At 51.1% G+C, this 24,296-nt stretch overlaps 1 protein-coding gene across 2 annotated transcripts; it reads right to left on the reverse strand.

Moving 5' to 3' along the window:
- Positions 1–4,907: 4,907 nt before the first annotated feature.
- On the reverse strand, positions 4,908–24,001 carry MRM1 (mitochondrial rRNA methyltransferase 1). Of its 2 annotated transcripts, none has more exons than XM_015078471.3 (5): positions 23,439–24,001; positions 23,128–23,221; positions 21,311–21,443; positions 21,090–21,209; positions 4,908–5,491 (listed from the first exon to the last, which is right to left on the reverse strand). In XM_015078471.3, exons 1-5 carry the CDS (start codon positions 23,999–24,001, stop codon positions 5,472–5,474), a joined length of 930 nt encoding a protein of 309 aa, XP_014933957.2. In that variant the 3' UTR covers positions 4,908–5,471. The 2 variants fall into 2 exon arrangements, with proteins under 2 accessions (XP_014933957.2, XP_026890106.1); XM_027034305.2 differs by lacking the exon at positions 4,908–5,491 and adding an exon at positions 19,597–20,663.
- Positions 24,002–24,296: the final 295 nt, after the last annotated feature.

Here is a 24,296-nt window from a genome sequence, read left to right on the forward strand (position 1 = left end):
TGTGATAATAATCCAGGAATTTGGGACAACTCCCTTTCAGTTTCATGTCACTTACCCTTTGCTCTAGGAAAGCAATCTATTTGCAGTTTTGTGGCTGTGTCCTCAGGTTTTCCACCTCCAGCCTTTGCCCATTCCATGCCTTCTACCAGGCACCCCTTTTCTTCTCCACCTGTCAGGCAGTTGGAGCCATCTGAGAAATACTCCTTGTTTTATGAGACCTTCTTGGTATCTCCCAGCCAGAAAAGCTCTTTTTCTTCTCTGCTGTCCTCCTGGAAAGGAAGTATACTCTGGGATTTTCTGCTCACATCCTATCCCCCAACTGGATGGCACCTTACTCATTCCCTGTGATGCCGTTCACTTAATGGATCAATCAATGAACTGAGAAAAGCAGTGGGGGTAGGGGGTTGGGAAGCCACAAAACTGCCCAAATTCCAGTTAAGTGACCCTCTGGACAGCAAGGCTTGAATTCAGTTTAAGGTATATTGCACAGGTGATCTCATGCAAGTTGTGTATCCACCCTCCAGAGTGAGTCCTATTACCATCCCATCTTGTCCGAGACACCCCCAGCACTAGACACTGGAACCCAGGCCAGCTGATCCCAATACCCATGCACTTCCTATTCTACCACACTGCCTCCTACAGCTCGTTTCCCAGGGGAGGAGGGTTGCCCCCAATCCTAACGCTCCCAGATGGGAGTCTCCTCTTGCGGTTTGAGTCCAAACTGAACCCTGGCCAGCACCACTCAGCCAGCTGGTTGAGCAGTTGGGGTCAGGGACTCCCAAGCACTAATAAACACTCATGGAGGTGACAGGCACCTTCTCCTCCTCTGTATGAGATGCTGGGAGGCAGACATCAAAAACCTCTAGGGTAAAGCCCATTGTATTATTTTTCCTTGGGCTGTTCTGTAGCTGGGCAGCAGGAATTAGGCCTGGCAGGGAAGGGTTCACAGAAAAAAGGATACTCACAGAGAGGAGAGAGGACCCTTGACTTCAGCAGACAGCCCTGCCCAGCTTCTAGCCTGGAGTTGGGGTGGGGGGAAGGGTTGATCCCATCTCAATCTCTGAGATTTATGTACTGACTTCCCTAGGCCTTTGGGGAAATGCTGCAATCCTCAAGGCTGGCTCTCATCTCCACACTTCCACCAGCACCTCAGTTCCAGCCCCAGAGGTCTAGGAACAAAATCCTGACATGAACTGCCAGGGCACCACCCAACTGACACTCCCCAGCTCGGGCAGCCTGAAGGATAGATGGAGCACAAATGCTAAGGTCTTTGATACACACACAATTTACGTGGATCTTTCCCATGCATTATCTCAATTGGTTTAAGCCCCACAACAGGGTCCTGTGAGGTGGGGAGGGTAGAAATTATAAACCCTTCTCTTAGATGAGTAACCCAACGTTCACGGAAGGTGAGCAGCTACTCAAGGTCACACTCTCGGGAGCTAGTGACCACCATAACACTGAAAAAACCCACAGCAGTTCAGTCATTAAATGCCAACCCCGGTGCTAAGCACCTTCCACGCATCCAACATTCACAATAGTCCCGCGAGGTAGACATTTTACCTCCATTTTACAGATGATGAAATAGGGACTCAGGGATGTTAGGTGGTTGGGGGAAGCTACCTGGAGTCAAGCCTCAAGCAGCCTGATGCCATGGATGCTCCCCCAGGGTGGGGACTTTGTCCCTCTGGGTCCCCTGAATCCTAAGCACCTATAGGAGTGCCTGGCCCACATAAGGTGTCTCACTAAACATTTGCAGAACGTTTGTCCACTGAATAAATCTGTCCCCTTACCCTTGACTTACTCATCCCAGACTGCTCCTGTCCTTCTTTTCTCCCAGCTCCTTCGGTCTCCAGCCAACCATCTGACACCTCTTTCCTGAGAGTTCCACCGCACCCTGCCACCAGAGTTCCCCAAAGGGGCTGGGAAGTCAGTTCACCACCTTGCTTCCACACCTACCAGAATTCGGGGATTTGTGGTTTGTCTCCATGGTTCCCTCTTGCCTCAGTTTCCCCACCTATATCAGATATGAGGGAAGTAGGCAAGCAGATGACTGGAAAAGAGGCCCGGAGGCAAGTCTGCCCTTCTACTTCCTTCCCCCCAGGAGTTTCTGGGGATCCCCTTCTCTGCAGATCCCACAGAACCCCAGATATGCAGAGAGGGTCCTACAGGGGGAGACAGGGGAGTGGTCAGGCCCAGCTCTAAGGTGCACATTTCTAAGCAGGGGAAAGGCTAAACTCTGGGGGCAGGGGTCTCTGGAGGATGGTCCCCTGCAGGGTGAAGTTTTGAAGGCCCGCTCTGGAACATTAGCAGCTCCAGCTGCCTTCACCCCAGGCATTAACCAGTCAACATCACTGAGGATTTTCCAGGCCTGCAGGCAACGAAGAGACCAAGATGCCACTTCTGTAAACTGATGGGACAAGAGAGAAGCCCCGTGCTAGGTGCACTGAGCACCTCTGTGGGTGACCTCATTCAAGTGCCCCCAACTTGGAGAATTCTCCCCGTGTCACAAAGAATGAGGCAGGTATCTTAGACTTGCCCATGGTCACATAGCCAGGACACAGCTAAACAGGGACAGGAATCCAGGTCTTTGGGGCCTGTGCCTGTTGTGTCTTGCCAACATCTCCCAAGGCTTCCTTCAATAGTAGCTGGAGGCTTACACATACCTCGCCTTCCCAGCCTCTTACCTGTCCTAGGTTTCCAAGGGCAGGTGAGGTAGGCCAGTCCCACCTCCAGGGGCAGCTGGGTTTAGAAGCCTGGGCTGTAGTGATCAATGAGAGGACAGCATTCCCGATGCCCTCCACCACTCAGGGTCACCCACACACCGCTGGGCATCTCCTCCCTCACCCCCTTACCTGTACCCCCAAGCCCTCCTCCACAGCCCCCCTTCCACTTTCAGCCCCACTGTTTGGGGCCCCATGAATGACTAGGAGCTATGACTGGAACAGTGCTCCTGACCGCCGCCCCCCCTCCATCCCCAGCTTCTGACACCTCCAGGGCCTCTTCACCCAGCCCTAGCTCCCGGTGTCAGGTCCAGGAAGAGGGACTTCTCCTGCCCAGTCCTCCAGCCAGTCGCTCAGAGGATTGACCAATATCAGAGCGCCACCTAGTGTGCCCAGCGCATGCCCTATCTCCTGCCTGCCCCTGCCCAGTCACTTTGTTTGGGGCAGGGCCTCTGGGGGGTAGGGAGCTGAAGAAGAGGAAGGGTTTCTGGCCTGGGCCTCACACTTACAAAGGGCCTCAAGTCCAGACTGCTGATACTAATCCTGGCTACAATTTTGTTAACCCCTCTTTGGCAAGTATTCTTTTTCTTTAAAAAAAATTTAAAAATTTTTAATGTTTATTTTTGAGAGAGGGAGACCGAGCACGAGCAGGGGAGGGGCAGAGAGAGGGGACACACAGAATGCAAAGCAGGCTCCAGGCTCCAAGCCATCAGCACAGAACCCCATGCAGGGCGCAAACCCACAAACCTTGAGAGAAACCTGAGCAGAAGTCAGACACTTAACCGACTGAGCCATTCAGGCACCCCTTGGCAAGTATTTTTAACAAAAGCCTAAAATAATAAACAGTGGCCAAAGCATCATTAGATGTCCAAGAGACCCATCCATATATGGAGACTGTGCTCCATGCCTCACCAAGCCTGTTTTGTGTCCCCTCTCCTGCCCACCTTGCCTTCTCCCTCTCGTTCCCAGACTTGGCAGGAAGGGTGATAAACAAGCACTGAGCATGGGCAGGGAGGTCAAGCAAATCTGGGTTTGAATCCTTGCTTTTTACCAGCTGTGTGACCTTGAAAAATTCACCTAAGCCTTCTGAACCTTATTTTCTCATCTGTAAAATGGGATTGTAATGAACATCATGTGGGATAACAAACATGAGGCACTGAGCAAAGTGTCAGCCACTTACCAGAATCTCCACCACTGCCAGTCTTGTCCTCCCTGTCCCCCTCAGGGCATCTGTCATGATGTCTGCTTCCACAGCACTTCGAGCTGGGGCTCCATCATTTTCTTTCTCTCTGAGCACTGGCCACACTGCATCTTGCATGTTCTGTGGATAGGCCCATCTCTTCTCCCTGACCCTCTGGAAGCCCAGCCCAGTGACCAGTGTGTGTCTGCCAGTGACTGAACTGAACGTTCCCAGGCTAAATGGCCATATCCTGTTAGGAGAACTTGTTCTCCAATCCAGAGTTCTGACCAAGTTCCTGGCCCTGTCAAAACACACATTTTCTATAGGCTTCCAGTTATGGAATGAATAAGTCACAGGGATGAAAGGTACTGCACAGGGAATATAGTCAATGGTATTGTAATAGTGTTGTTCGGTGACAGATGGTAGACATACTTCTGGTGAGCACAGCATAACACACAGAGATGTCGAATCACCACGCTGTATGCCCGAAACTAATGTCCTATCGTGTGTCGATGATACTTCAATTTAAAAATAAATAAATAGGGACATCTGGGTGGCTCAGTCAGTTAAGCGGCCAACCCTTGGTTTCAGCTCAGGTCATGATCTCACGGTTTGTGAGTTTGAGCCCAAATTGGGCTCCACGTTGACAGCATGGAGCCTGCTTGGGATTCTCTCTCTCTCCCTCTCTCTGCCCCTCTCCCACTCACTCTCTCTCCCTCGCGAAATAAATAGACTTCAAAAAATAAAAATAAGTTAAAATTAAAAAACAAAACATATTCTCTCCCAGAGCCCCGGTCTTCTCCTCTATAAAGTGGTATTGAAGTTCGTGACTTGCACAGCCGTTGTAGGGATTGAGGAGAGGACATGTGTGAAAGCACTTGTAAAGGCTATAACACACAGCAGGCCCACAGTAAGTAGAATTTATTATTGTAATAGCTTGGGAGGCCCAGTGGAAGGAAGCCCCATGGAAGGAAGACAGAAGAGTCATATTAACTCAACTGTACAACTTCAAAAAAGACGTAGGGGCAAGAAGACAGAAAGCAAGATGGGGAGGATGGGAGGTGGTTAAAATCAGCAAAAATTAAAACCCAGCCAGGATCTCCATCAACAACTTATTTAAGAGTAAGGCATCCCACAGGCCAGGGGTAATTGGGTGGGGGAAGCCTCTCTTTCTCCCCGGGGTGGGGATGGGGAACAGGCCAAGCGGGGTGGGGGATGAGGGGGCGAACAGCCTCTTTATTAACACAATTATTTTATTTGCCGAAAGGTAATCATCCTAAGTGAGGTCAAGGCGACTGGCACGGGAAGGCACTGCAGGCGGCTGGCCCTCGTTGCCATAGCAACGGAGCCCGATCACTTCTAGCAGCTGCAAGGGCTGGAGGTTCCTGAGAAAGGAGCCCTCCCCACCCCATCTCTCTTCTTCCCCCAGAGAAAGGCTGAAGGCGACCTGCGGGTATTGCATTCCTCCTCTCAGCTCCAAGTGACAGACCAAGAGTCCCTGGGGGAACGTCCAGCCCAGGTTCACAGGGAGCCCATCCTAGGGGAGAGGGGTCTCTGTGTCCATCATGTCATTTCATCCCATAATACCCTGCAAAGAAGAGAATAAGCATCACCTGACCATTTTACAGAAAGCTGTGGCTCAGAGGAGCTAGTGATCTATCCACGGACACACAGCCCCTAGGATTTAGAGGCTGGAGTCTGAAGCCTAAGGCACCATTTCCAGTTGCCTCAGAAGCAGGGGCTGTGACAGGACAAGGAGGGATTATACCAGAGTCTTGATTGATCAGAAAAACTGGGTCAGAGGAAAAGTTGCTAACTTAGAAGTCAGGGAAGCCCAGGTTTGAGTCCCAACTCCCCTCTTACAAGCCACTTCACCCTCAGCAACTTTGCTCCGAGCCTTGGTTTATCCAATGCATTCTGCACTTGTGATTTGCCAGTCTCTGCAAACGTAAGTAATGACCAATTCATATTTCCTCATCTGTAAAATGGGCCAACTAAGCCTTGCCCCAGAGACTCAGGACGTCAGTGGTGACTGGTAAACTTGCTGCGGTGTACAAACGTTAAGAAGCTTGTTCTCTAATTTTCGCCCAAATCTTAGAGTGTGTTAGCTGTGCAGAGAAGGGAACAAAATACTCCCTGACCTCAAATCTTCCGGCCCTGAAGTTCAGGAGACAGCACAGGCGAGGCAGGCCCATTGTGGATGCAGCCTATACTGGGGTCCATTTTGCTTGTGCCCGCAGCACCTATCGCCCTCTGGTGGAGGAGTCTGACAGCCACAGGGACAACCGTGCAAGCCTCAGGGAATTCAGATTTGGGGGAGGGGAGGGATAGAAGGAAGAAGAGAGGCAGCGGGGAGGGAGCCCCATTTACTGAGGGCCTGCTCAGCTCCTCGCCCTTTTCTGGCGATCCTGGTAACCCTGGGGACAAGTGCCCTGAAGTAATTATCCCTGTTCCACAAGAAGGAAATCAAGACTTGACATGGTTAGGAACAGCCCAGGACCCCTAAGGCGGGGACACATGCCCAGGGGCGTCTGACCTCAAAACTCTTCAGATCACAAGCAGGAAGAGAAACGGAGGTCTCAAGGAAGCAATGGCTCCTTCTCCCAGGAGTAGGACCACTCTGGCCCAGATACCAGAGGGAGGCATTCTGGAGGCCCCTGTCCTCCTCCTGCACCTTCTCCCAGCTATCTTCTCCACCAGCCATATCAGGGTCCCAGTCTCCTATGACACACACACTCACGCTCACGCTTGGAGAGTTCTGGCATACTGAAGACATCCACAAAGAAGCCGTTCATCCAACTTCCCATTTTAGATTCACTCACCTCCTCTGAGGCTGCCAGTTGGAGTTCCCATCCTGTGCCAGACAACATTGAGCAAAGGCAGGAGATGAAAGGGGGACTGTTCAGCATGCATATGGCCCTGGGGGACCCCAGGTGGGGGACCTGACAGGAGAACTTCTGGGGGAAAGGTGGGCAATGGAGAAGAGAGTTCTTGAGGGGTGACTCCCGACTAGTCACACAGAGACCAGGGAAGTTTCTGGGTCATGAGGCAGAGAGAATCAGAGACAAGATGAGAGACAGAGAGAGGAAGGGGATGGCTTTAGCTTCACAGCTGGACCTGGCAGCAATGCCCAGGGTACTGGCCACACTCCAGCAGATAACAGCTCCAGCACAGGCTTAAGCTTTAGTCAGTGGATCTAAGGCTTGGCCACAATCAGCAGTAAGGAAGATTAGCAGAGACCTGGCAGGGAAAGAGGAGGTGGGTATTTGGCCAAGAAACGGTTGTATGGATCTCTCTTGAGTCGGAGTCAGGGGCTTTCATTGACCCTTCCCATGAGGTGTAGAGTAAAAGACAGAGGTGGGAGTCAGGCTGAGCCATGTCAACAGGGAGGGAAGAAATATGACCCAGTGAAGCCCAGCTAGACCCCAAAACTCAGCCCCAACCCTCTTTCCCCCAATCCCAACAAGTCTCAAGTAAGACCCCAGGATGCCTGGTCAGGGGCATGCCACTCAAGGTGTCCATGCCATCCTTAGTTGGAGAAGGGGGTCTCAGCATAGGAGCTCTGGTGACCTTATTCTCCCCCTTTAGGCCAGGCTGTACAGAGGGAAGGACCGAATGGGTCACATCCCCAATCCCCAAGAGCTCTGGAGAGAGGGTGGAAAGTAGGAGGCGACAAATAGTATCAGCTGCCCAGCATAACTTATTAGCATCCAGGCGAGATTAATCAAGCCCAGAAACCTCGAGCAGACCCCTAATTAGTTGCTGCTGATAACTATATTTGTCATGCTCTCCAATTATTCCACTGTAAATTTCAGAGTTTAATTGCACCTTGTTCTTCATTGAAGTGTCACTGTTTGCACACGCTCCCCTAATTCTTTAGCAAATTTGACAAAATTCAGCATTAAATATAGATTATCTTTAGATTTCCATAATTAACACAACCAAACTGTCTCAGGCCTAAATATTTCTCCCAGTGCCATAAATCTGGCCTGTCCCCAGAACCCAGAGTGCTGCTCCCAGCTCCCTGGCGGAGGCCTCTGGGAGAACATGCATTCACAGTCATGAACTTGACATGTCTTGCACAGGGTTGGGGTATGGGTAGTGGGTGAGGCTTCATTGAGGACGCATAACCAGGGACCATTCCACCCCCAAATTTATAGGAGGCCCCATTGAGGCTGCTCCTTGGGGTAGCTCAGCCGTGTCCTAGGGTTTAGAAGGCCAGTCCAGCACCATGGCTGACCTCTAGGCCCTGGCAGGTGGGCTAGAGGCAAGTGGCCCGGCCTATAGCCAAGCTGAAAGTCACTTCACCCTCCAAAAGCCAAAGTGCCCTGTTTATGACTTTTTTCCCCATTAAGGCTGGCCTTGATGTTTGACTTTATGCTAGGAACATGACCCGGGCAAACAGGAATGCCTTCCATGTCACAAAGCCTCCCTGGCACCCTCACTGCCCATCTTCTCTCCTAACCTACTCTCTCCAGACTCACCAGGTGAATATATGGCCATTTGACTTAAACATGCCCACCTGGGACTCTCAGTTCAGATTGGAGGAAGGGAAGAATTCGTGCCCGCCTCCAACATTAGGTTGGGAATCTTTCCCACCAGCCCCCAAACCCCAAACCTAATACTGCAACAAAGTCAGCAAGGTGCCCCATTTCCAAGATGACAAAGGGACAGCAGGGGTGAATGCGAGAGGGCAGAGAAGCCTGTGCCCCCTCCTCCTCCAGATACCTACCTAGTCCTTGACCCCTAGGAAGAGAACCATATGTTGGGTTTATCCCAAGTCAAGTCCCTTCTTCAGGCTGGCTGTTTCATGGGCAGCACAGCATTCAGAGTTCAACTGCAAGCCAAGACCTCCACTCCACACTGCATTCATGCAGATACACACACGCACTTATAGACACACACACAGATATAGAAATAGACACAGGTGCACAGAGACACAGTGCTGACACCCACAGACACACATGCAGACACAAAATCACACACCAACACACAAGGACAGACATACACACGCAGAAACACATACCCCTCTGCCTAAGATGGGGGTAACCAGGCAGAGAAATAAATCAGTGCCATATTCAGGGTCTTGCCACGCTGAAGGGCCAGAGTGGGCTGGAGGCTCCAGCAGACAGTATCTACAACCTCTCACACTCCCTATTGCCTGCCAGCCCAATGCTCCTCAGTTTCCCTGAGGAAGCTATGTTGGTGGTTGAGGGGTTGAAGATGGGAACCGACAGTAATACTGAGAAGCCTCGAAGTGTACTCACAGCAAATTTGGAGGAAAATCAATGGCCTTTAATGAGATTTGATTTTTCTCCATGATGGGCTGGGCTGGGGGTAATGTGGGGGAAATTTCTGGGTGCAACGTGGGAGATGAGTCAGGTCACAGAATGCAGGGCTGGCTGGGAAAGACTGCACAACCAGAGTGAGGAAGCTCCAGGCCTAGTAGCCACAGGGACAGGCAGAGACAGAGGACCAACAGACAGGATATCAGACTGCCATCCAGCACTTCCCACAAGGCCCAGAGAGGGCCCCTGGTCCAGCTCAGGTATCTGTCATGGCTGAGCTGGGTTCTGGATCCAGGAGTCTGGATTTCCCTGTCCTCAAAAGGAATGAGGGGCTGGCCAGGGCCAAGAACAGCGGGAAGTGGTCACCGGAGGGTAGGGAATATATAGCCCATTCAGGGTTATTGGCTTTGGAGGGTGCTGAGAGGCAATTATGAGTGCTTAAATGTGATCACTGGAGTTCACTGAGGATGTGTCAGGTTCCAGCCACCTGTTATTGTCATTCTGCAAAAAACCCTATAAGAGAGGTGGCAGCCCCTTGCTCAGATGAGGATGAGGATCAGAGAAGTCAAAGAGACTGCCCAAATTCATCCAGCCAGTGAGTGCCTCAGGCAGTACCTGAATCAAGGTCTACCAGGCTCTTAAGTCCCTGTTTCATCCATTTGGCTCACAAGCAGCCCCTCATAGGTGATGAAGGAGCCACTTCTTCATCTCTCTTATCTTCCAGCCCAGGGGTCCAAGATCCTTGGGCCATCTGGGGTCAGAGCTTGGGTTTAGGCTCCAGCATGACAAGAACTCAGGGAATCTCCTCCACACCTAGATCCCAATACAAGACTTCCCCAGGCACAGAGGATGGTACACTTGTCAGCTGCCATCCTGCCCACCCCACCCCACTTCACTGGCAAGCTTTGAGCTCCCCCTCCTTCCTTGCTGAATTCTACAAGAGATCAGAGGCCATCAACCCAACCTTAACGTCCTCTACCTGAAGTTTCTGTGCAACATCCTACCTGAATGGTCATCTGAGTGCTTATATTCCTCCAGTGACAGGGACCTCACTACCTCCAAAGTACCCCATTCAGCCTCTGGAATTCTGTTAGCTTGAGCTGCTGTCTCCCTGAGCTTCCCACTGGTTCCAGCCCTGCCCTCTGGGTCACTGCCTGCCCAATTTGACCTAAAGGTGTTGGCAGAATACCTGACAGTGGAGAGAAGTAGTTAAAAACAATAATTTTGGATGGACTCAGTGATGGTTTCTTGGGTATGATAGCAAAAGCACAGGCAACAAAAGAAAAAATAGATAAATAGGACTAAATCAAAATTTAAAACTTCTGTACATCAGAGGACACAATCAACAGAGTGATAAGGTAATCTACAGAATAGGAGAAAATATTTGCAAATCATCATCTGATGAGGGGTTAATATCCAAAAAATATAAAGAATTCCTACAACTCAACAACAAACAACAGCAACAACAAATAACCTAATTAAAACTTGGGCAAAGGACATGAATAAACATTTCACCAAGGATGATATACACTTGGCCAATAAGCATAGGAAAATATGCTCAGCATCATCAGTCATTAAGGAAATTAAACCAGTAATGAGATATCACCTCACACCCATTAGGATGACTACTATCAAAAAACAAAACAAAACAAAACAAAATAACAAGTGTTGGTGAGGATGTGAAGAAGTTGGAACCCTTGGGCACTGTTGCTGGGAGGGTAAAATGGTTACAGATGCTATGGAAAACAGTATGTAGGTTCCTCAAAAAAATAAAGATAGAACTACCATATGATCCAGCAACCCCACTTTTAGGTATATATTCAAAAGAACTGAAAACAGGATCTCAAAGAGATATGTGTACATCCATGTTCATTGCAGCATTTTTCACCATAGGCAAGACATGGAAGCAACCCAAGTGTCAGTCAACCAATAAATGGATAAACAAAATGTGGAGCCTGCTTCAGATTCTGTGTGTCCCCCCGACTCTGCCCTTTCTTTTCTTGCACTCTCTGTTTCTCAAAAATAAACATTAAAAAAAAAAAGGTCACATACATAGATACATAGAAAATACAGTGATGGTTGTCAGGGGCTGGGGCAAGAGGAGTGGGGAGTTCTTATTTAATGGGTACAGAGTTTTGGTTCAGTTTCAGATGGAAAAGATCTGCAGGTCTATTGTACTACAATGTGCGTAAACTTAACTACTGAATTACCCACTTAAAAATGGTTAAGATGGTAACCAGGAAAGAAGGAAAAAGCAATGGTTTTGGAGTCAGACAGAATTGGATTTGAGTCCCAGCTCTGCTATTTCCTTCATGACCTGGGGCAAGTTGCCAAATGTCTCTGAGTTCTCAACTCAACCACAGAATCCAACCTGTGAGCATTTATCTCATTGACCAAGCAGTGAAGGGCCTGGGATATTGGTGTGAAACTCCACACATGGAGTTTCAGAAGCAGCAGAACCATGTTCTGGAAGCTACCGTTGGTGGAAGCTGCTCAGGCCTCTCAGACTGGAGTTGGGACAACTGTCATCCCCGGACTGACTGTCCACTCCAAGCCCTATAGGGCCCCTGCCCTCATTCCCTCTCCTACCCATTTCCTCCTGCTCTCCTTATCCCTCACCCCACTCCAGGCACACCATACCCCCAGCCTAGAGCATATGAAGCATGGCCCCCGACAGGGGGTCTTTGCACTTATTTGGTGTTTCTACTGCTCAGAATGCTCTCAAATGGCTTGCTCCTTCAATCTCCTCAGGTCTTTACTTAAAAGGTCACCTTTTGGGGTGCCTGGGTGGCGCAGTCGGTTAAGCGTCCGACTTCAGCCAGGTCACGATCTCGCGGTCCGTGAGTTCGAGCCCTGCGTCAGGCTCTGGGCTGATGGCTCGGAGCCTGGAGCCTGTTTCCGATTCTGTGTCTCCCTCTCTCTCTGCCCCTCCCCCGTTCATGCTCTGTCTCTCTCTGTCCCAAAAATAAATAAACGTTGAAAAAAAAAAAAAGTCACCTTTTCAAGGAGGCCCCTCCCTCACTACACCATTTAAAGCAGCACCTTCTCCCAACCACTGCACTTCCATACCCTTTTCCTTCTGCTCTATTTCTTGCATAACACATTACATAATTTTACTTATTGATTTTTGACTTGCTTACTGCTAATATCCCCAGCTGGCACATAGTAGGTGCTCAGTAAATCTTGTTAAGTGACAGCATGAGCCAAGCCTTGGCCTTCTGTCCTCAGAGACCTTCTGTCCCATCCTAGTGCTTCTGACCCCATGCTAGTGGTAGGGTCTGCAGCTTTAAGGACTCCCATCCCAGGTCCTGGCAGGGGAGGGGGAGCCCCACTTCCCCTGCAGCCCCAGGCTCCCCAACTGCCACTCCGCCCAGCCTGGGCACCAATCCTGTCCATCAATACCGGCCTCCAGCAGCCACACTTGGACGCCCACTCCAATCGATAACCAGCGGCTGCCATCGATCAGCCCCCAGGGTATCAGGAGCCAAGGGAGAGGAGAGGAGAGGGGCAGAAAGGGTATAGAGACAGAGCCCTAGAAAGGGAGCAGCAACAGGGAGCCCCCAGTGACAGGCAGACATGACAGAGATCATCAAAAAACAGGCAGAGCTGAGAGAGGGGAGGCACCAGACCCCAAGCTAGGAAGGCAAGGAGACAGACACAGGCGGAAGCCCCGAGAAAGAAGGAAGAGGCAGGCTGGGAAGAGTTCTTGAAGGCCTACCATGTGCCGTGAGCACCTTTTTTCAGGCCCCAGCACAACCCTGGGAGAAAGATTACTGGTGCCATTTTACAGAAAGGAAATGAAGCTCAGAGGTTAAGAAACTGGACCAAGGCCTGAGCCTTGGTTTGGGAGCAGGGCCAGGACTTAAACCTAAATCTGGGTGTCTCTGGGAGTCCAGGCTCTTTACTGCACCCCACAGTAGCTCGAGCTGTGTATTCTGACCTCCAGCCTGGACATACCACCCACAGCCACGTGGCAAGCTGAAGGACATGGTCCCCACCCCCCTCTGCAGGATGCCCCACTTAGAGATTGTTAGGATGGTTCAGGAGAAGTGGAGTGGAGAGAGGGGCTAGGGGTATTACATGGGGGAGGGTTTAGTGCTGTGGGGGTGGGGGGAGGGTGGCTGTGTGCAGATTTGGCCTCCTCAACTGAAGGCCTCCTAGCTGATGCTTGAGCTGGAAGTTCTCTCCTTCTAAGCTCAGCTCCCCACCTTCCATCCCCCACCCCCTACAAACCCTTCTGATTGTCACAGCATGACCTTAGGTAAGTTACTTAACCTTTCTGGGCCCCAGTTTCCTATCTATAAACGAAAGGTGATAACAGTGCCTACCCCAAAGCATCATGAGGACTAAATGAGACAAGGCACATAAAACCGTTAGCACATGGTAAGTACATAATAAATGTTAGTATCATCACCATCATCATCATCACCCATCACCCTGCTGTGCACATGGCTTCAGGGTCCCATACCCACTGCAGTGAGACTGTTCTAAGTATGTGTGTTGGTATCAGGGCTCTGATTCAAACAAGATCCTGCCCCTTGCTGTGCCTGACCCCCAGCTAGTCCCCCCATCTATGGGAAGGGCATCTGTGCAGGGCCTGGATACAGATGGGTCTCAGCAGGGTCGAGGGCTGAAGGGTTCTACAGAGCATCCCCTCACTCTCGATTAGCTCCTTTGTTGCAGAGAATCAAGAGCAGCTGTGGCTAGGGAATCATTTGTGTCTTGTCTTCTCCAAAAGTGGAAGGGGAGGGCCAGCTGGAATTGAGCTATTTGCCTCCAACCCACAATAGGGAAAAGGAGGGAGAGGCAGTTAGTCTCCAACCTCAGGACCCATTTATGTGCTTATCTGTGATTTTTAAATACCCAGTATGTGCCTGGCCCTGGGCTGAGACCTGGGAATATAAAAGGAGTGAAGCCAACTCCTGCCTTGATTATGTAAAAGACAGGAGTGGGGATTCCTAGAGGTGGGAGGGGCTTTCATGTCTGCTCCACAGAGGCCTGTGGGGGCTTGGGGGTTACTTGCAAGAAGGGACAAAGCCCACTGTCTTGCCGCCTCCCTTATATGCAGACTTGTGCCTTGGTTTCTTCTTTCTAGAGGAAACTGCTCAGCCAACTGACATTTTTTTTTGAGACTACAGATCAACCACAAAAGGTGACACTTCTCATGGAGTCTCTCTTCTGACACCCACAAACCTCAGCAAAAGAGCTGGGAGCCTGAAGGGAAGAGGAAGTACAGAGGTGGCAGGAGAAAGCAGGGCCAGCCAAGTTCAGCCAGCTGCAGGGTTGGGGCAGGGGGCAGCTGGGCCCAGCCCCTCCTTCCTGGCCCACAGCTGGTGAAGGGTCTCCTCTGAAATGGAATATTGTGACAGAGAGGGCATAGTATTTCCATCAGAATCCTTCTTGGAGTGTCTGGAGAGGAACATTGTTTAGAAGCAGCCTTCCCAGAGCCCAAGATAGTAATCTCCTGGTCCTAATTCATTGCCCAGCCCCACTCCTTTTTCCCAGTCTGGGGAAGAAACTGGGACAATTAACTGGAGCTTCTCTAAACATGGCTCTGCTCCCCCACCCACCTCGGTTGGCTAAACAGGGCTCTGCGATTTAAAAATATAATTCAGAGATTAGTTGTTGTGCCTGCAAAATAACAATGGCTGCCTTATTGAGAATTTACAATTTTCTGAGCCCTGTGCTACCCTGCTATAGGTATGGTGTCCCTGTTTTTACAGAAGCAACTGAATGTCCTGGAAAATAAGCGATATTCCTTAGGTCATCCAGCTGGGAAAAGGTGAACCAGGATTAGAACCCAAGCTGGTGCTGCTCAGATCAAGTCACAGATTTGAAAGGAAGAAGTGTCCAGATTGGGATGCAGTGGGGCTGGGTGACTAGAATTTACTGATGAGAGGTTGATGGGGAGGAAAAAGAAAGAGGCAGCCCCAGGTACTATGTCTCCTGACCAGGCCTCCAGGACCCTGAGGGGAGGGGATAGTGACAGCCTCCTGGCCAGTGGCCACCTCTCTGCCACATAAAACCTTCTCTATGTGCATCTGATTCCAGACCTAGGAATGGGGCACATTGAGCTCTGGCTGAGTAGGGGGTAGTGGGAACTTTCTGGAGCACCTCCCCCAGGAGGATGAGCTGAAGACCACCAGGGAGGTGTTAATGAAACAGGGAAGCTGTGAACAGACCCAGGAGTGATTCCAATCTGACACTTCCACCCTAGCCCCCACCAGTAATGAGCTGGGACCTGCCCTTCTCCCCAGAGAGGAGGGTGAGGGGAGAAGAGGAAGTCCCTGGGCATCTTTGTAGCTTCAGATGCTTCTGTTCATTTTCATCATCATCATCATCATCTTCCCTACAATAAAAAGCTTGTACTATTAAGCACCTACTATGTCCCGTGCACTATGCCAAGTCAATTTCCTAAATCCAGTAATGAATCATCACAAACTATGTTTGTAGTAGTAGTACCTACTATCCTTATCTCCATTTTATAGGTGACAAAACTGAGGCTCAATTGGATTAAGTGACTGGCCTGAGGTAGAGCCAACATTTGGAGGCAGGGCCTTCTTGACTCAGAAGTCTGCATTCTTAATATTTTTGCTACTGTGCTTTTTGGCGTGGGCCCGCAAGAGTCCTCAGCGGGAAGGTGGGCGGAGTGGGAATGTTCCTCTGTCTGGAAACAGGTAGAGGATCCCAACCCTTGGGACCCTCCATGCAGAGAGACATGTACGTGTAGCCCCAGAACTGGAGCCGGTGTGGTGAATAAAGGCAGCGGGCCCACCCATGTACCCAGAGGTTCCAGAATGGGTAAGAAAGAGGGAAGAACAGGAGCCTAGCCCTACCACCAAACCTCATGGTCTCCCTGTGTGCTCTCTCTGGGTCTTCTTTCCATGGGTGCAATGAGAGTTGGGCCAGGTGACTCCAAGGAGGGACTCCAGCTCTGCCCCCTGCCTGGGAAAGGGGAGGGAGAGGAGCACAGCCCTGAAAGAGTATGTGTGTTTACGGAGGGGTGTGTGTTAGGAAGAGCCCTGCCTCCAGGTCCTAGAGGGAGGGGCTGAGCAACTCTGTGAGTGGAGTCCCATGTTTGTAAACATCATTAATCAGGGATTAGCAGATGGGCATGCTAATTGCACCTGTGGAAGCCGGAGACCTCAAGGTTGATTACATTTACAAACTGTGGGGATCCCTGGCGCCTGGCCCTGCAAGAGTGATGGGGGAGGGTCTAGTTTAGGACCTCAGCCTCGGGAAAGGAGCTGGCAATTTCCCCTCCTGCCAAAACCCAACCAAACAAACAAATTTCCAGCCCTGCAAGGGACTGGGGTGCTGGCCACAATTCAGCTGTTCTGGAATACCAACCTTCTGAGACCCTTTCCCTCTTGGCTGGGGAGGCCTGACAAAGGAGGATCTTGCCAATGTCATTCCAACCCCCTCCCCTCTCCAACCCCCTCCAGCTGCTCTCAGGAGTACATCTCCTTGTGTATTGCAGCTGAAATATGTCTCAGAGTCTATGGGGAAATTGAGGCCAGGGTGGCAGGACAGCGGAGCCCATGCAGCTCAGGTGCTGCAAAAACAGCTGCCATGCTCCTCCAGGATTGGGCTGAGGGCTTTACATGAGTGAGCTCATTTAATCCGCACTCTGATCCTCTGAAGTGGAGGCTGTTGGAAAAGTTAAGGGATATGTCCATATTTACACTACCAGCAAGTCAGAATTGGAACTCAAAGCAAGAGCTACTTAACAGTCAGTCTCACGTTCTTAAATGTGGCTCTTCAGGGTCATCCTTACCCTGCCCTGCAGAGGATGGACCTCCACCTTGCCTCTGCCTTCATACCCACAGCCACAGCTGCCCCAGCTCCTGTGTATTTAACCATACTTGCTGAGCAGCCTGTATGCATCAGGCCACCACAAAGAAATTCAGACCTCATCCTTTGCCTTAGGGTCTCAGGTGCTTCGTTTTGGAAATGCCTGGTTTGCATGACCTAACTACATACCTGTGTGCATGGCAGGTAATTACGGCCTCAATACCTTTTAGTTCAAGTGAGCCTGCCTTCCCAGAGGTCAGCTGGCTTTCTGCCCACAGGATGAAGCAGAGAGGAGCCCCTGTGCCTGGCTTTTAGCACCAAGAGTGGCCCTCTAGATGGCTCGGACTACTGGGACCCAGAAAACTGAACAACATGCCCAAAACAAGTTAGATAAGGTTCCAGACATGACATAGGAGTCCGTGGGCAGGAAAGCAGGCTCTGAACCCCGAGTACCCCAAACCCCAACTTCTAGGTTCCATGATGGGTTTGTTCCCAGAGAGCAGAGCTCGATTCTCTACTGCCACATGGAAGGAACACCAGGACATCTCAGTTCATTTCCATCAAGTCTATTAGTTGGGATTCTCCAGAGAAACAGAACCAACAGGTGATATATATATATCTGTATACTTATCTGTATACACACATATAATGCTTATTTATTATGAGAACTTGGCTCATGTGGTTATGAGGCTGGCAAGTCCAGGTTCTGCAGAGAACAGCAAGCTGGAGACCTTGGAGAGCTGATGACACAGTTCCCATCTAAAGGCCAGCAGGCTTGAGACCAGAAAAAGCCCATGTTTCAGTTCCAAAAGGCAGGAAGAATTCTTAGGGGAGAAGCTTTTTTTTTTTTTTTTCCCTCCCTCTATTCAGGTCTTCAACTGATTGGATGAGGTCCACCCACACTGGAAAGGGCACTTTGGCTTACTCAGTCTACAAATTTAGATGTCAATCTCATACAAAAACACCCTCACAGAAACACTGAGTATAAGGTTTGACCAACTATCTGGGCATTCTGTGGCCCAGGCAACTTGATACATAAACTGAACCATTATATCCATGTCTGTACTATCATGTGCTAGTCCTGGGGTGCACAGTGCCTAGGTTTACAGAATGCTTTTTACTGATACTCTCTCATTTTGTTTTTACAAATCTTTGTTGGGGAGGGGTTGGCTGGAGCAGGTACTGAAGGCACTATCCCCATTTTATAGATGAAGAGGCTGAGAAGGCATCCAGGTAAGAAGCCAATAGAGTCAGGGCTCGACCCACCATCTTCTGAACCTAGGGACAGATGAAAGGCCGACTGGCCCAAACTTTTAGGCATGCACTCAAAAGTGCAGGTATGAATGATTTGGAAGCAGTTTCTTGGACATGAGAAGGTGGCTTGAAGACCAGTGATTCTCAGATCTGGCAGCATACTAGCATCAACCGGGGAGCTCTAAAAAACATGGGACCTGGCTCCTGCCGCAGAGATTCTGATCTAATCATTCTGATGCCTCTGGGCAGCTGGAATGTTAAAGCTGTCCCCCTCCGCACCACCACACATACCCCCAACCCCACCTAAGGTGTAGCCAAGGTTCAAAACCACATTAGGATCTTGGCTAAGAGTGCAGCATAGATAGGGGAGGCAGTGTGATACGCCCAAGGCTGACACATGCCAGGGTCAGAATCTGTGTGGCAGTTGGGGACAGACAGCTCAAGGGTACCAATGTGGTAGAGATCTCTATGGAGTTTTATGAAAAGGTTCTTCTTCTTTCTTGAGAGGAAAAACTTTGACTTTAAAGCAATCTTAGGCCCTTTTATTTTATTATTTATTTATTTTGAGAGGGAGCGAGCAAGTGGGGGGACAGGCAGAAAGACAGGGAGAGAGAATCCCAAGCAAGCACCGCATTGTCAGCACAGAGCCTGATGTGGGGCTCAATCTCACGAACGATGCGATCATGACCTGAGCAGAAGTAAAGAGTCAGATGCTTAACCAACCGAGCCACCAAGGCGCCCGTGCAATCTTGGGCCCTTTTAAAACAAATTCAAATGTCTTTTTAAATGGGAATCCCAAGATAATTTCATTCCAAAGAGAAAAGAGTGGTACCTCTTACTGAGCACTATCGTGTGGAAGGCACTGAGCTCATGTTGCCCTCTCTATCCTCCCACAACTTGGGAAGGTAGGGTGATCCCCCTTCACCAATGAGGAGACTGAGGCTCGGGTGGGAAGGGAACTTGTTCAAGGTGACAGAGCAATTAGGACTTTAACTTAGGTTGCTGTCCTCCAGGATCCATACTCCAGAGCAGTGGTTCTCAACGAGGGCGATTGTGTCCTCCAGGGGACATGTGGCAACGTCTGGAGACATTTTTGGTTGTCACACTGGGGGGCAGGAGGTGCTCCTGGCATCCAGTGGGTAGAAGCCAGGGATGTTGTTGAACATCTTATGAGGCACAGGACAAGCCATCCAACAAAGAGTTATCTGGCCCAGAATGTCAATACTGCTGAGGTCCTGGAGCCCCTACTCCAGTGGTTCTCAGCCTGGGCTACACATTAGACTCATTTGGGGGCAGGAGGGGGGGCTTTCAAACTCCTGATACCCAGGTTGCCCCCTGACCAATTACATCAGATTCTCTGGGGGTGGGTCCCCAGTGTGAGTTGTTTTTGAAAGATTGCCAGGTGGTTCCAATGGGTAGCCAAGACTGCTCTAAACTACTTATACCGGGGGCTTCTGCTCCATTTGTGGGACCCTGTGGGAGGAGCACCAAATCCATGTGGGTCGTACAATAAACAGTAACACTGTCCCCACCACTCCACAGAACCAAAGGCCAGGGCTCTGGTTCATTGGTTCCTTTCTCAGAGGTGCACTGACTGATGAGTCACTGGTGAGGAGGTCTGGAAGGCCAGTAAGGTGAGAGGTGTTTGCTAATCTTTCCCTTGCCTCTCTGGGGGCCACAGCCAGGAATCTCCAGAGGTGGCTGCAAAAACTTCCAGAAGAGACTACGGATCAAAGAGCAAGGCTGCCATCTAGTGGAAGAATGGGACAGAATGGCCCAGGTGACATTTTACTGGATCCTCACAAAGAGCCCTGTGAGGGACAGCAGGATGAAGCCTCGTGCTCAAGGCCCCCACTGGGGCAGGCAGGGTTGGAGGCTGGATTTGTACCCGTCTAGTCCACAAGAGGAACGAGGCCTTCCTCTACATTCTCACACTGGTTCAAGAGGAATGGGACACCTGGACTAGGCTGCCCAATTCCCTTTGTATGTCTTGACTTCCAGGCAGGGCCCAGCAGGAAAGAGACCCTCTATCCCAGCACAATCTTGGAGACTAACAAGCTGCCACTTCCAACCGCAAGTCCAAAATCAAAACAGGAAACTGAACTTTCCTTTGGTCTCCATCGCAGAGCTTCCTGCCCTACAAGACAGTGCCTAGTAAACAGGGGCCTGGGTGCACTCTCAGGCAAGAGACTCCAGTATATTCGATCATGTGGATGTGTGTGCCCTCTAGCACACACATCTCAGACAGTCCAAGTCAGCCCCCATTATGCCTCTCTTGTTCTGGTTCTGAGGACAGTCCTGGGTGCTGAGCCACTCTGGGCCCTGCTGATGTGGCTGAGGTTCCTTGCGGGTCTTAGAGAAGTTGCTCTCTCTTCTCTGCAGAGAAACCCTTCCTCTGGCTGCAAATGGAGTGAAGAAGAATTCCTGCACCGACAGACAAAAGGACAAAAGGGGAAGAGAGAGGATGGAGAAGAGGAAGGACCACGTGTCAGCACTCCCTCTTCTCATCCTCAAAGGATGCATTTGGGGCACCTGGGTGGCTCAGTCGGTTGAGCATCTGACTTCAACTCAGGTCATGATCTCATGTCTCATGAGTTCAAGCCCCACATCAGGCTCTAAGCTGACAGCCTGGAGCCTGCTTCAGATTCTGTGTCTCCCTCTCTCTCTGCCCCTCCCCTGCTGACATTCTGTCTCTGTCTCAAAGACAAACATAAAAAAATTTTTTTAAAAAAGATGCATTTTCCCCATCTGGCACATAAAGGGACTAAGGCACAGAAAGACAGGGAAAATTGTTGAGGGTAAAAAACATGTGTGGTCAGAGGGCAAGAAGTCAGGCAACAGTAGACTCACCTGCAGCCACGGAGACATTCAAGGAGTCAAGTCCAGAGGGCAGCTGCCGGCCAGGCAGGATTGTAAGGAGAAGCTGGCAGGAGGCCTGTACCTCCTTGGACAGACCAGAGCCCTCATTACCTGCAGGGCATAGAGGCAGAGGGTTAAGGATGCCCCAGTTGGACACATGGGCACTCTGGACATGCACATCTGAACAAGGAAAAGTGGGGACATCTACCTACCCAGCACTAGGACAGTAGGCCGGTCCCAGAGGAACTCCAAGCAGCTAGTGACAGGGATCTCAGAGAACGAGGAAATCTCAGGCCCCAGGCAGCCCACTGTGCCAGCTACGAGCCAGCCCTCCCGGGCTCTGGCCTGAAAGGAGGAAGAAGAAATCAAGTTCTAGGTCACGAAACCTTCATTCAAGCCCCAGCTGAGGAGCTGGTCTTGCGCATATAGTCATTCCCTTGCTGATCCATTCAATTCATCAACGGTTATTAAGCCTCTAGAATGGGCAGGCTCTGTTCTAAGTGATGGGGACAGGGCAGAGAACAAAATGGGCCCAAATCCCAGCTACCCAGTGGAAGGGTGATCAGGGAAGGCCTCACTGAGGCAATACTGGAGTGGAGACCTGAACGAGATGAAGGAGTACCAAGCATACATCTGGGGGCAGATTAATCTAGGCAGAAATGAGTTAAGTGCAAAGGCTGAGGCTGGCACTTATGTGACACATGGGAGGAACAGTGGAGTGGCAAGGTGGTGGCAGGTGGGGAGGGAGGACGAGAGGGAGGGAGACAGGAGAGGGAACAAAGAGCCACATAAGGTAGGACCTCAAAGGCCACTAGAAGGACTTTGGCTTTTGCTCTCTGAGAGAGATGTGAAGGCTTTGAAAGGTTCTGAGCAGAGAAGTAACATGTTTCAACAGAATCACTCTGCCTGCTGGGTTGAGAGCCAATAGCAAGAGATGGGACATTCCCACAATAATGCAGGCAAGAGATGATGGAGGCCTGCGCCAGAGTGGGAGCTGCAGAGATGCGGAGGATTGGTGGGAATACAAAAATACCTTCATGGTAAAACCAAAAGAATTTGTGGATAGAGTGGGCCATGGCAAGCAGGAAGAATCAAGGCCACCACAGCACTGGGCCTAAATAAAGGGATGCGGTTGCCATCGATCGAGTTGGGCAAAGTCTACAGAAGGAAGTGCTTGGCTTCGAAAATGTGAAGTTTGAAATGCCCCTCAGACCACAAAAGAAGCTGTTGAGTAAGCAACTTGATAATATGAATCTGAGGTTGAGAAGTCAGATCCAGGCTAGCATATACATTTGGGAGGCAGCCAAGCATAGGTGGTATTTAATGCCCTGAGACTGGATGAAACCAAGAAATGAACACATACAGAACAGAGATCCAAGGACTGGGCCTGGGAGACCTAGGGGGGCAGATGGTCATGGGAGCAGTCAAATGCAAGGCAAGACTGCCCCCTTGTGTCCATCAGTAGAAGCACAACTGAAGACAGAAACCTGGAACAGGAAAGGGGTTTCTTTACTTAGGTTTACCCCTTCCTGGATATCAAAGTTGTTGTTGGTGGTGGTGGTGGTTTGTTTGGGTTTTGGTTTTCTGTAGGGTTGGGGGGGGTGGGCGGGAGAAAGGCATAAGTGAATCTGTCTTTGTTCAAAGAGCCTTTCAGGCTGTACCCCCACTCAGAATGCATGACTCCTGCCAACCAGCTTCTCACAGTCCATCACACCATTTACTGAAAACCTACTTAGTAGGCAGCGAGGATCTGAGGTATATTAGCCTCCAAGGCAAAGAGGTATGCCTGGAGAAGGAGTACAGTAAAGGGAATGAAGCTAGGAAGTCTTTAACTTCAGATTCTGCCCTACTTATGGTTTTGAAAATTCCAGAATCCTTCCCTTCCAAAAGGGATTTAGAAGGACGTAGGAAACGATGCCAACATTCCCCTTTCTCTCCCCTTCTTTCATCAACTGCTGGATGAGTGCCCTTGGAGAGACTGAGTTTGTCTCGTTTCTTCTCTACCCACCGTCCGCCTCCCCGCCATTACCTGTAAAAAACCGGCCAGGTCATCAGTGGAGAACAGGTCCATCACCTCCATAGCCCCCGCGCTGGCTTTGCTGACTACTGGAGTGAGTGGGCAGCTGCAAATTTCCCCATGCCCTGCATTAAACTGGGTAATCTCAAACCCGGTGCTTTGCCCTAGCCAACCCCCACCTCCCCGCCCCGCCTCCCTGGCCCTGGCCCCCAAGGGTTAAGGGTGAGAATTCTGACGATGGGGCGAGGGATCAGGGGTCAAGGTGCTTAGAAACTCGGTTGTGCCCCAAAGCGGGGCACATGGGGATTAAGGGATGTCCATGCCTGTTTCTCCCGCTGGTGATGACTTTATCCACTCCGAGAAAATGAGCAGAACGCAGCACGCCCCCAAGGTTCCGGGGATCCTGGAGCCCTTCGAGGACAAGCCACAGCTGCCGGGGGTCGTCGCCTGGCCTCGCCTCCCCGACCTCAGTCCAAGGCCGAGGCTGAAGCGGGCTCACCTCCATGCAGACGCCCTGGTGGACCTGGTAGCGGCACAGGGCGTCCAGCTTCTGCCGTCTGGGCCGCAGAACTGGTATGTCACGCGCCTCTGCCGCCCGGAGCAGCTCGGCCCGCTCCCCTTGCAACCCTGACCTGCCGGCCTGGAGCAGAAGCCTGGCCACGCGGCGACGAGCAGCTCGCAGAGCCAGGAGACAAGGGGACAGGCCAAACAGACGCTCCAGTCCCTCCGCAGATCGCGGGGTCGGCGCCAGGTCATCCAGGAGCAGGCGGCTCAGCTCCTCCCCGCCGGGCCGCTCCCCACGCCTCGCCGCTTGAGAGGAATGACGCGCGAGCAGGCGACCCGAAAACCGCGAGGTCGCGCCCCTGAAGGCCCAGAGTAGTGCCATGGTCGATGCCCCCTGCTACGTCATCAGGATTGGTCACTCCCGCCGCGGCCCGCTCCGGGTCCCCAACATCGGCGAAGGACACCCGATGGCCGTCTCTACCTCGCCCCCTCAGAGTACGAATAGCCTGGATTCTCGACTTAGACTACCCACAACCAGGTAGCCTAACCAAGGCCGCCCCTCCCCGGCTCCCACGTGGGCTACTCTGCTTCCGGGTTCGGGCGGCCCGCCCCCTGCCCGCTGACGCACTGCGCATGCCCGACCGCCAGGCGGTGCCCACAGCGCCTCCTGCAGGACT

Source organism: Acinonyx jubatus, chromosome E1 (assembly GCF_027475565.1).
Source record: "Acinonyx jubatus isolate Ajub_Pintada_27869175 chromosome E1, VMU_Ajub_asm_v1.0, whole genome shotgun sequence".
Taxonomy (NCBI): domain Eukaryota; kingdom Metazoa; phylum Chordata; class Mammalia; order Carnivora; family Felidae; genus Acinonyx; species Acinonyx jubatus.

Bases quoted from the DNA above. Each gene is read 5' to 3' on its own strand.
- MRM1 (XM_027034305.2), bottom strand. From the start codon at position 24,001: ATGGCACTACTCTGGGCCTTCAGGGGCGCGACCTCGCGGTTTTCGGGT. The intron at 21,444-23,127 runs GTAATGGCGGGG...TCCTCCTTTCAG, and splicing joins ACCTGGCCGGTTTTTTACAG to GCCAGAGCCCGGGAGGGCTG. The intron at 21,210-21,310 runs GTAGGTAGATGT...TATGCCCTGCAG, and splicing joins GCCTACTGTCCTAGTGCTGG to GTAATGAGGGCTCTGGTCTG.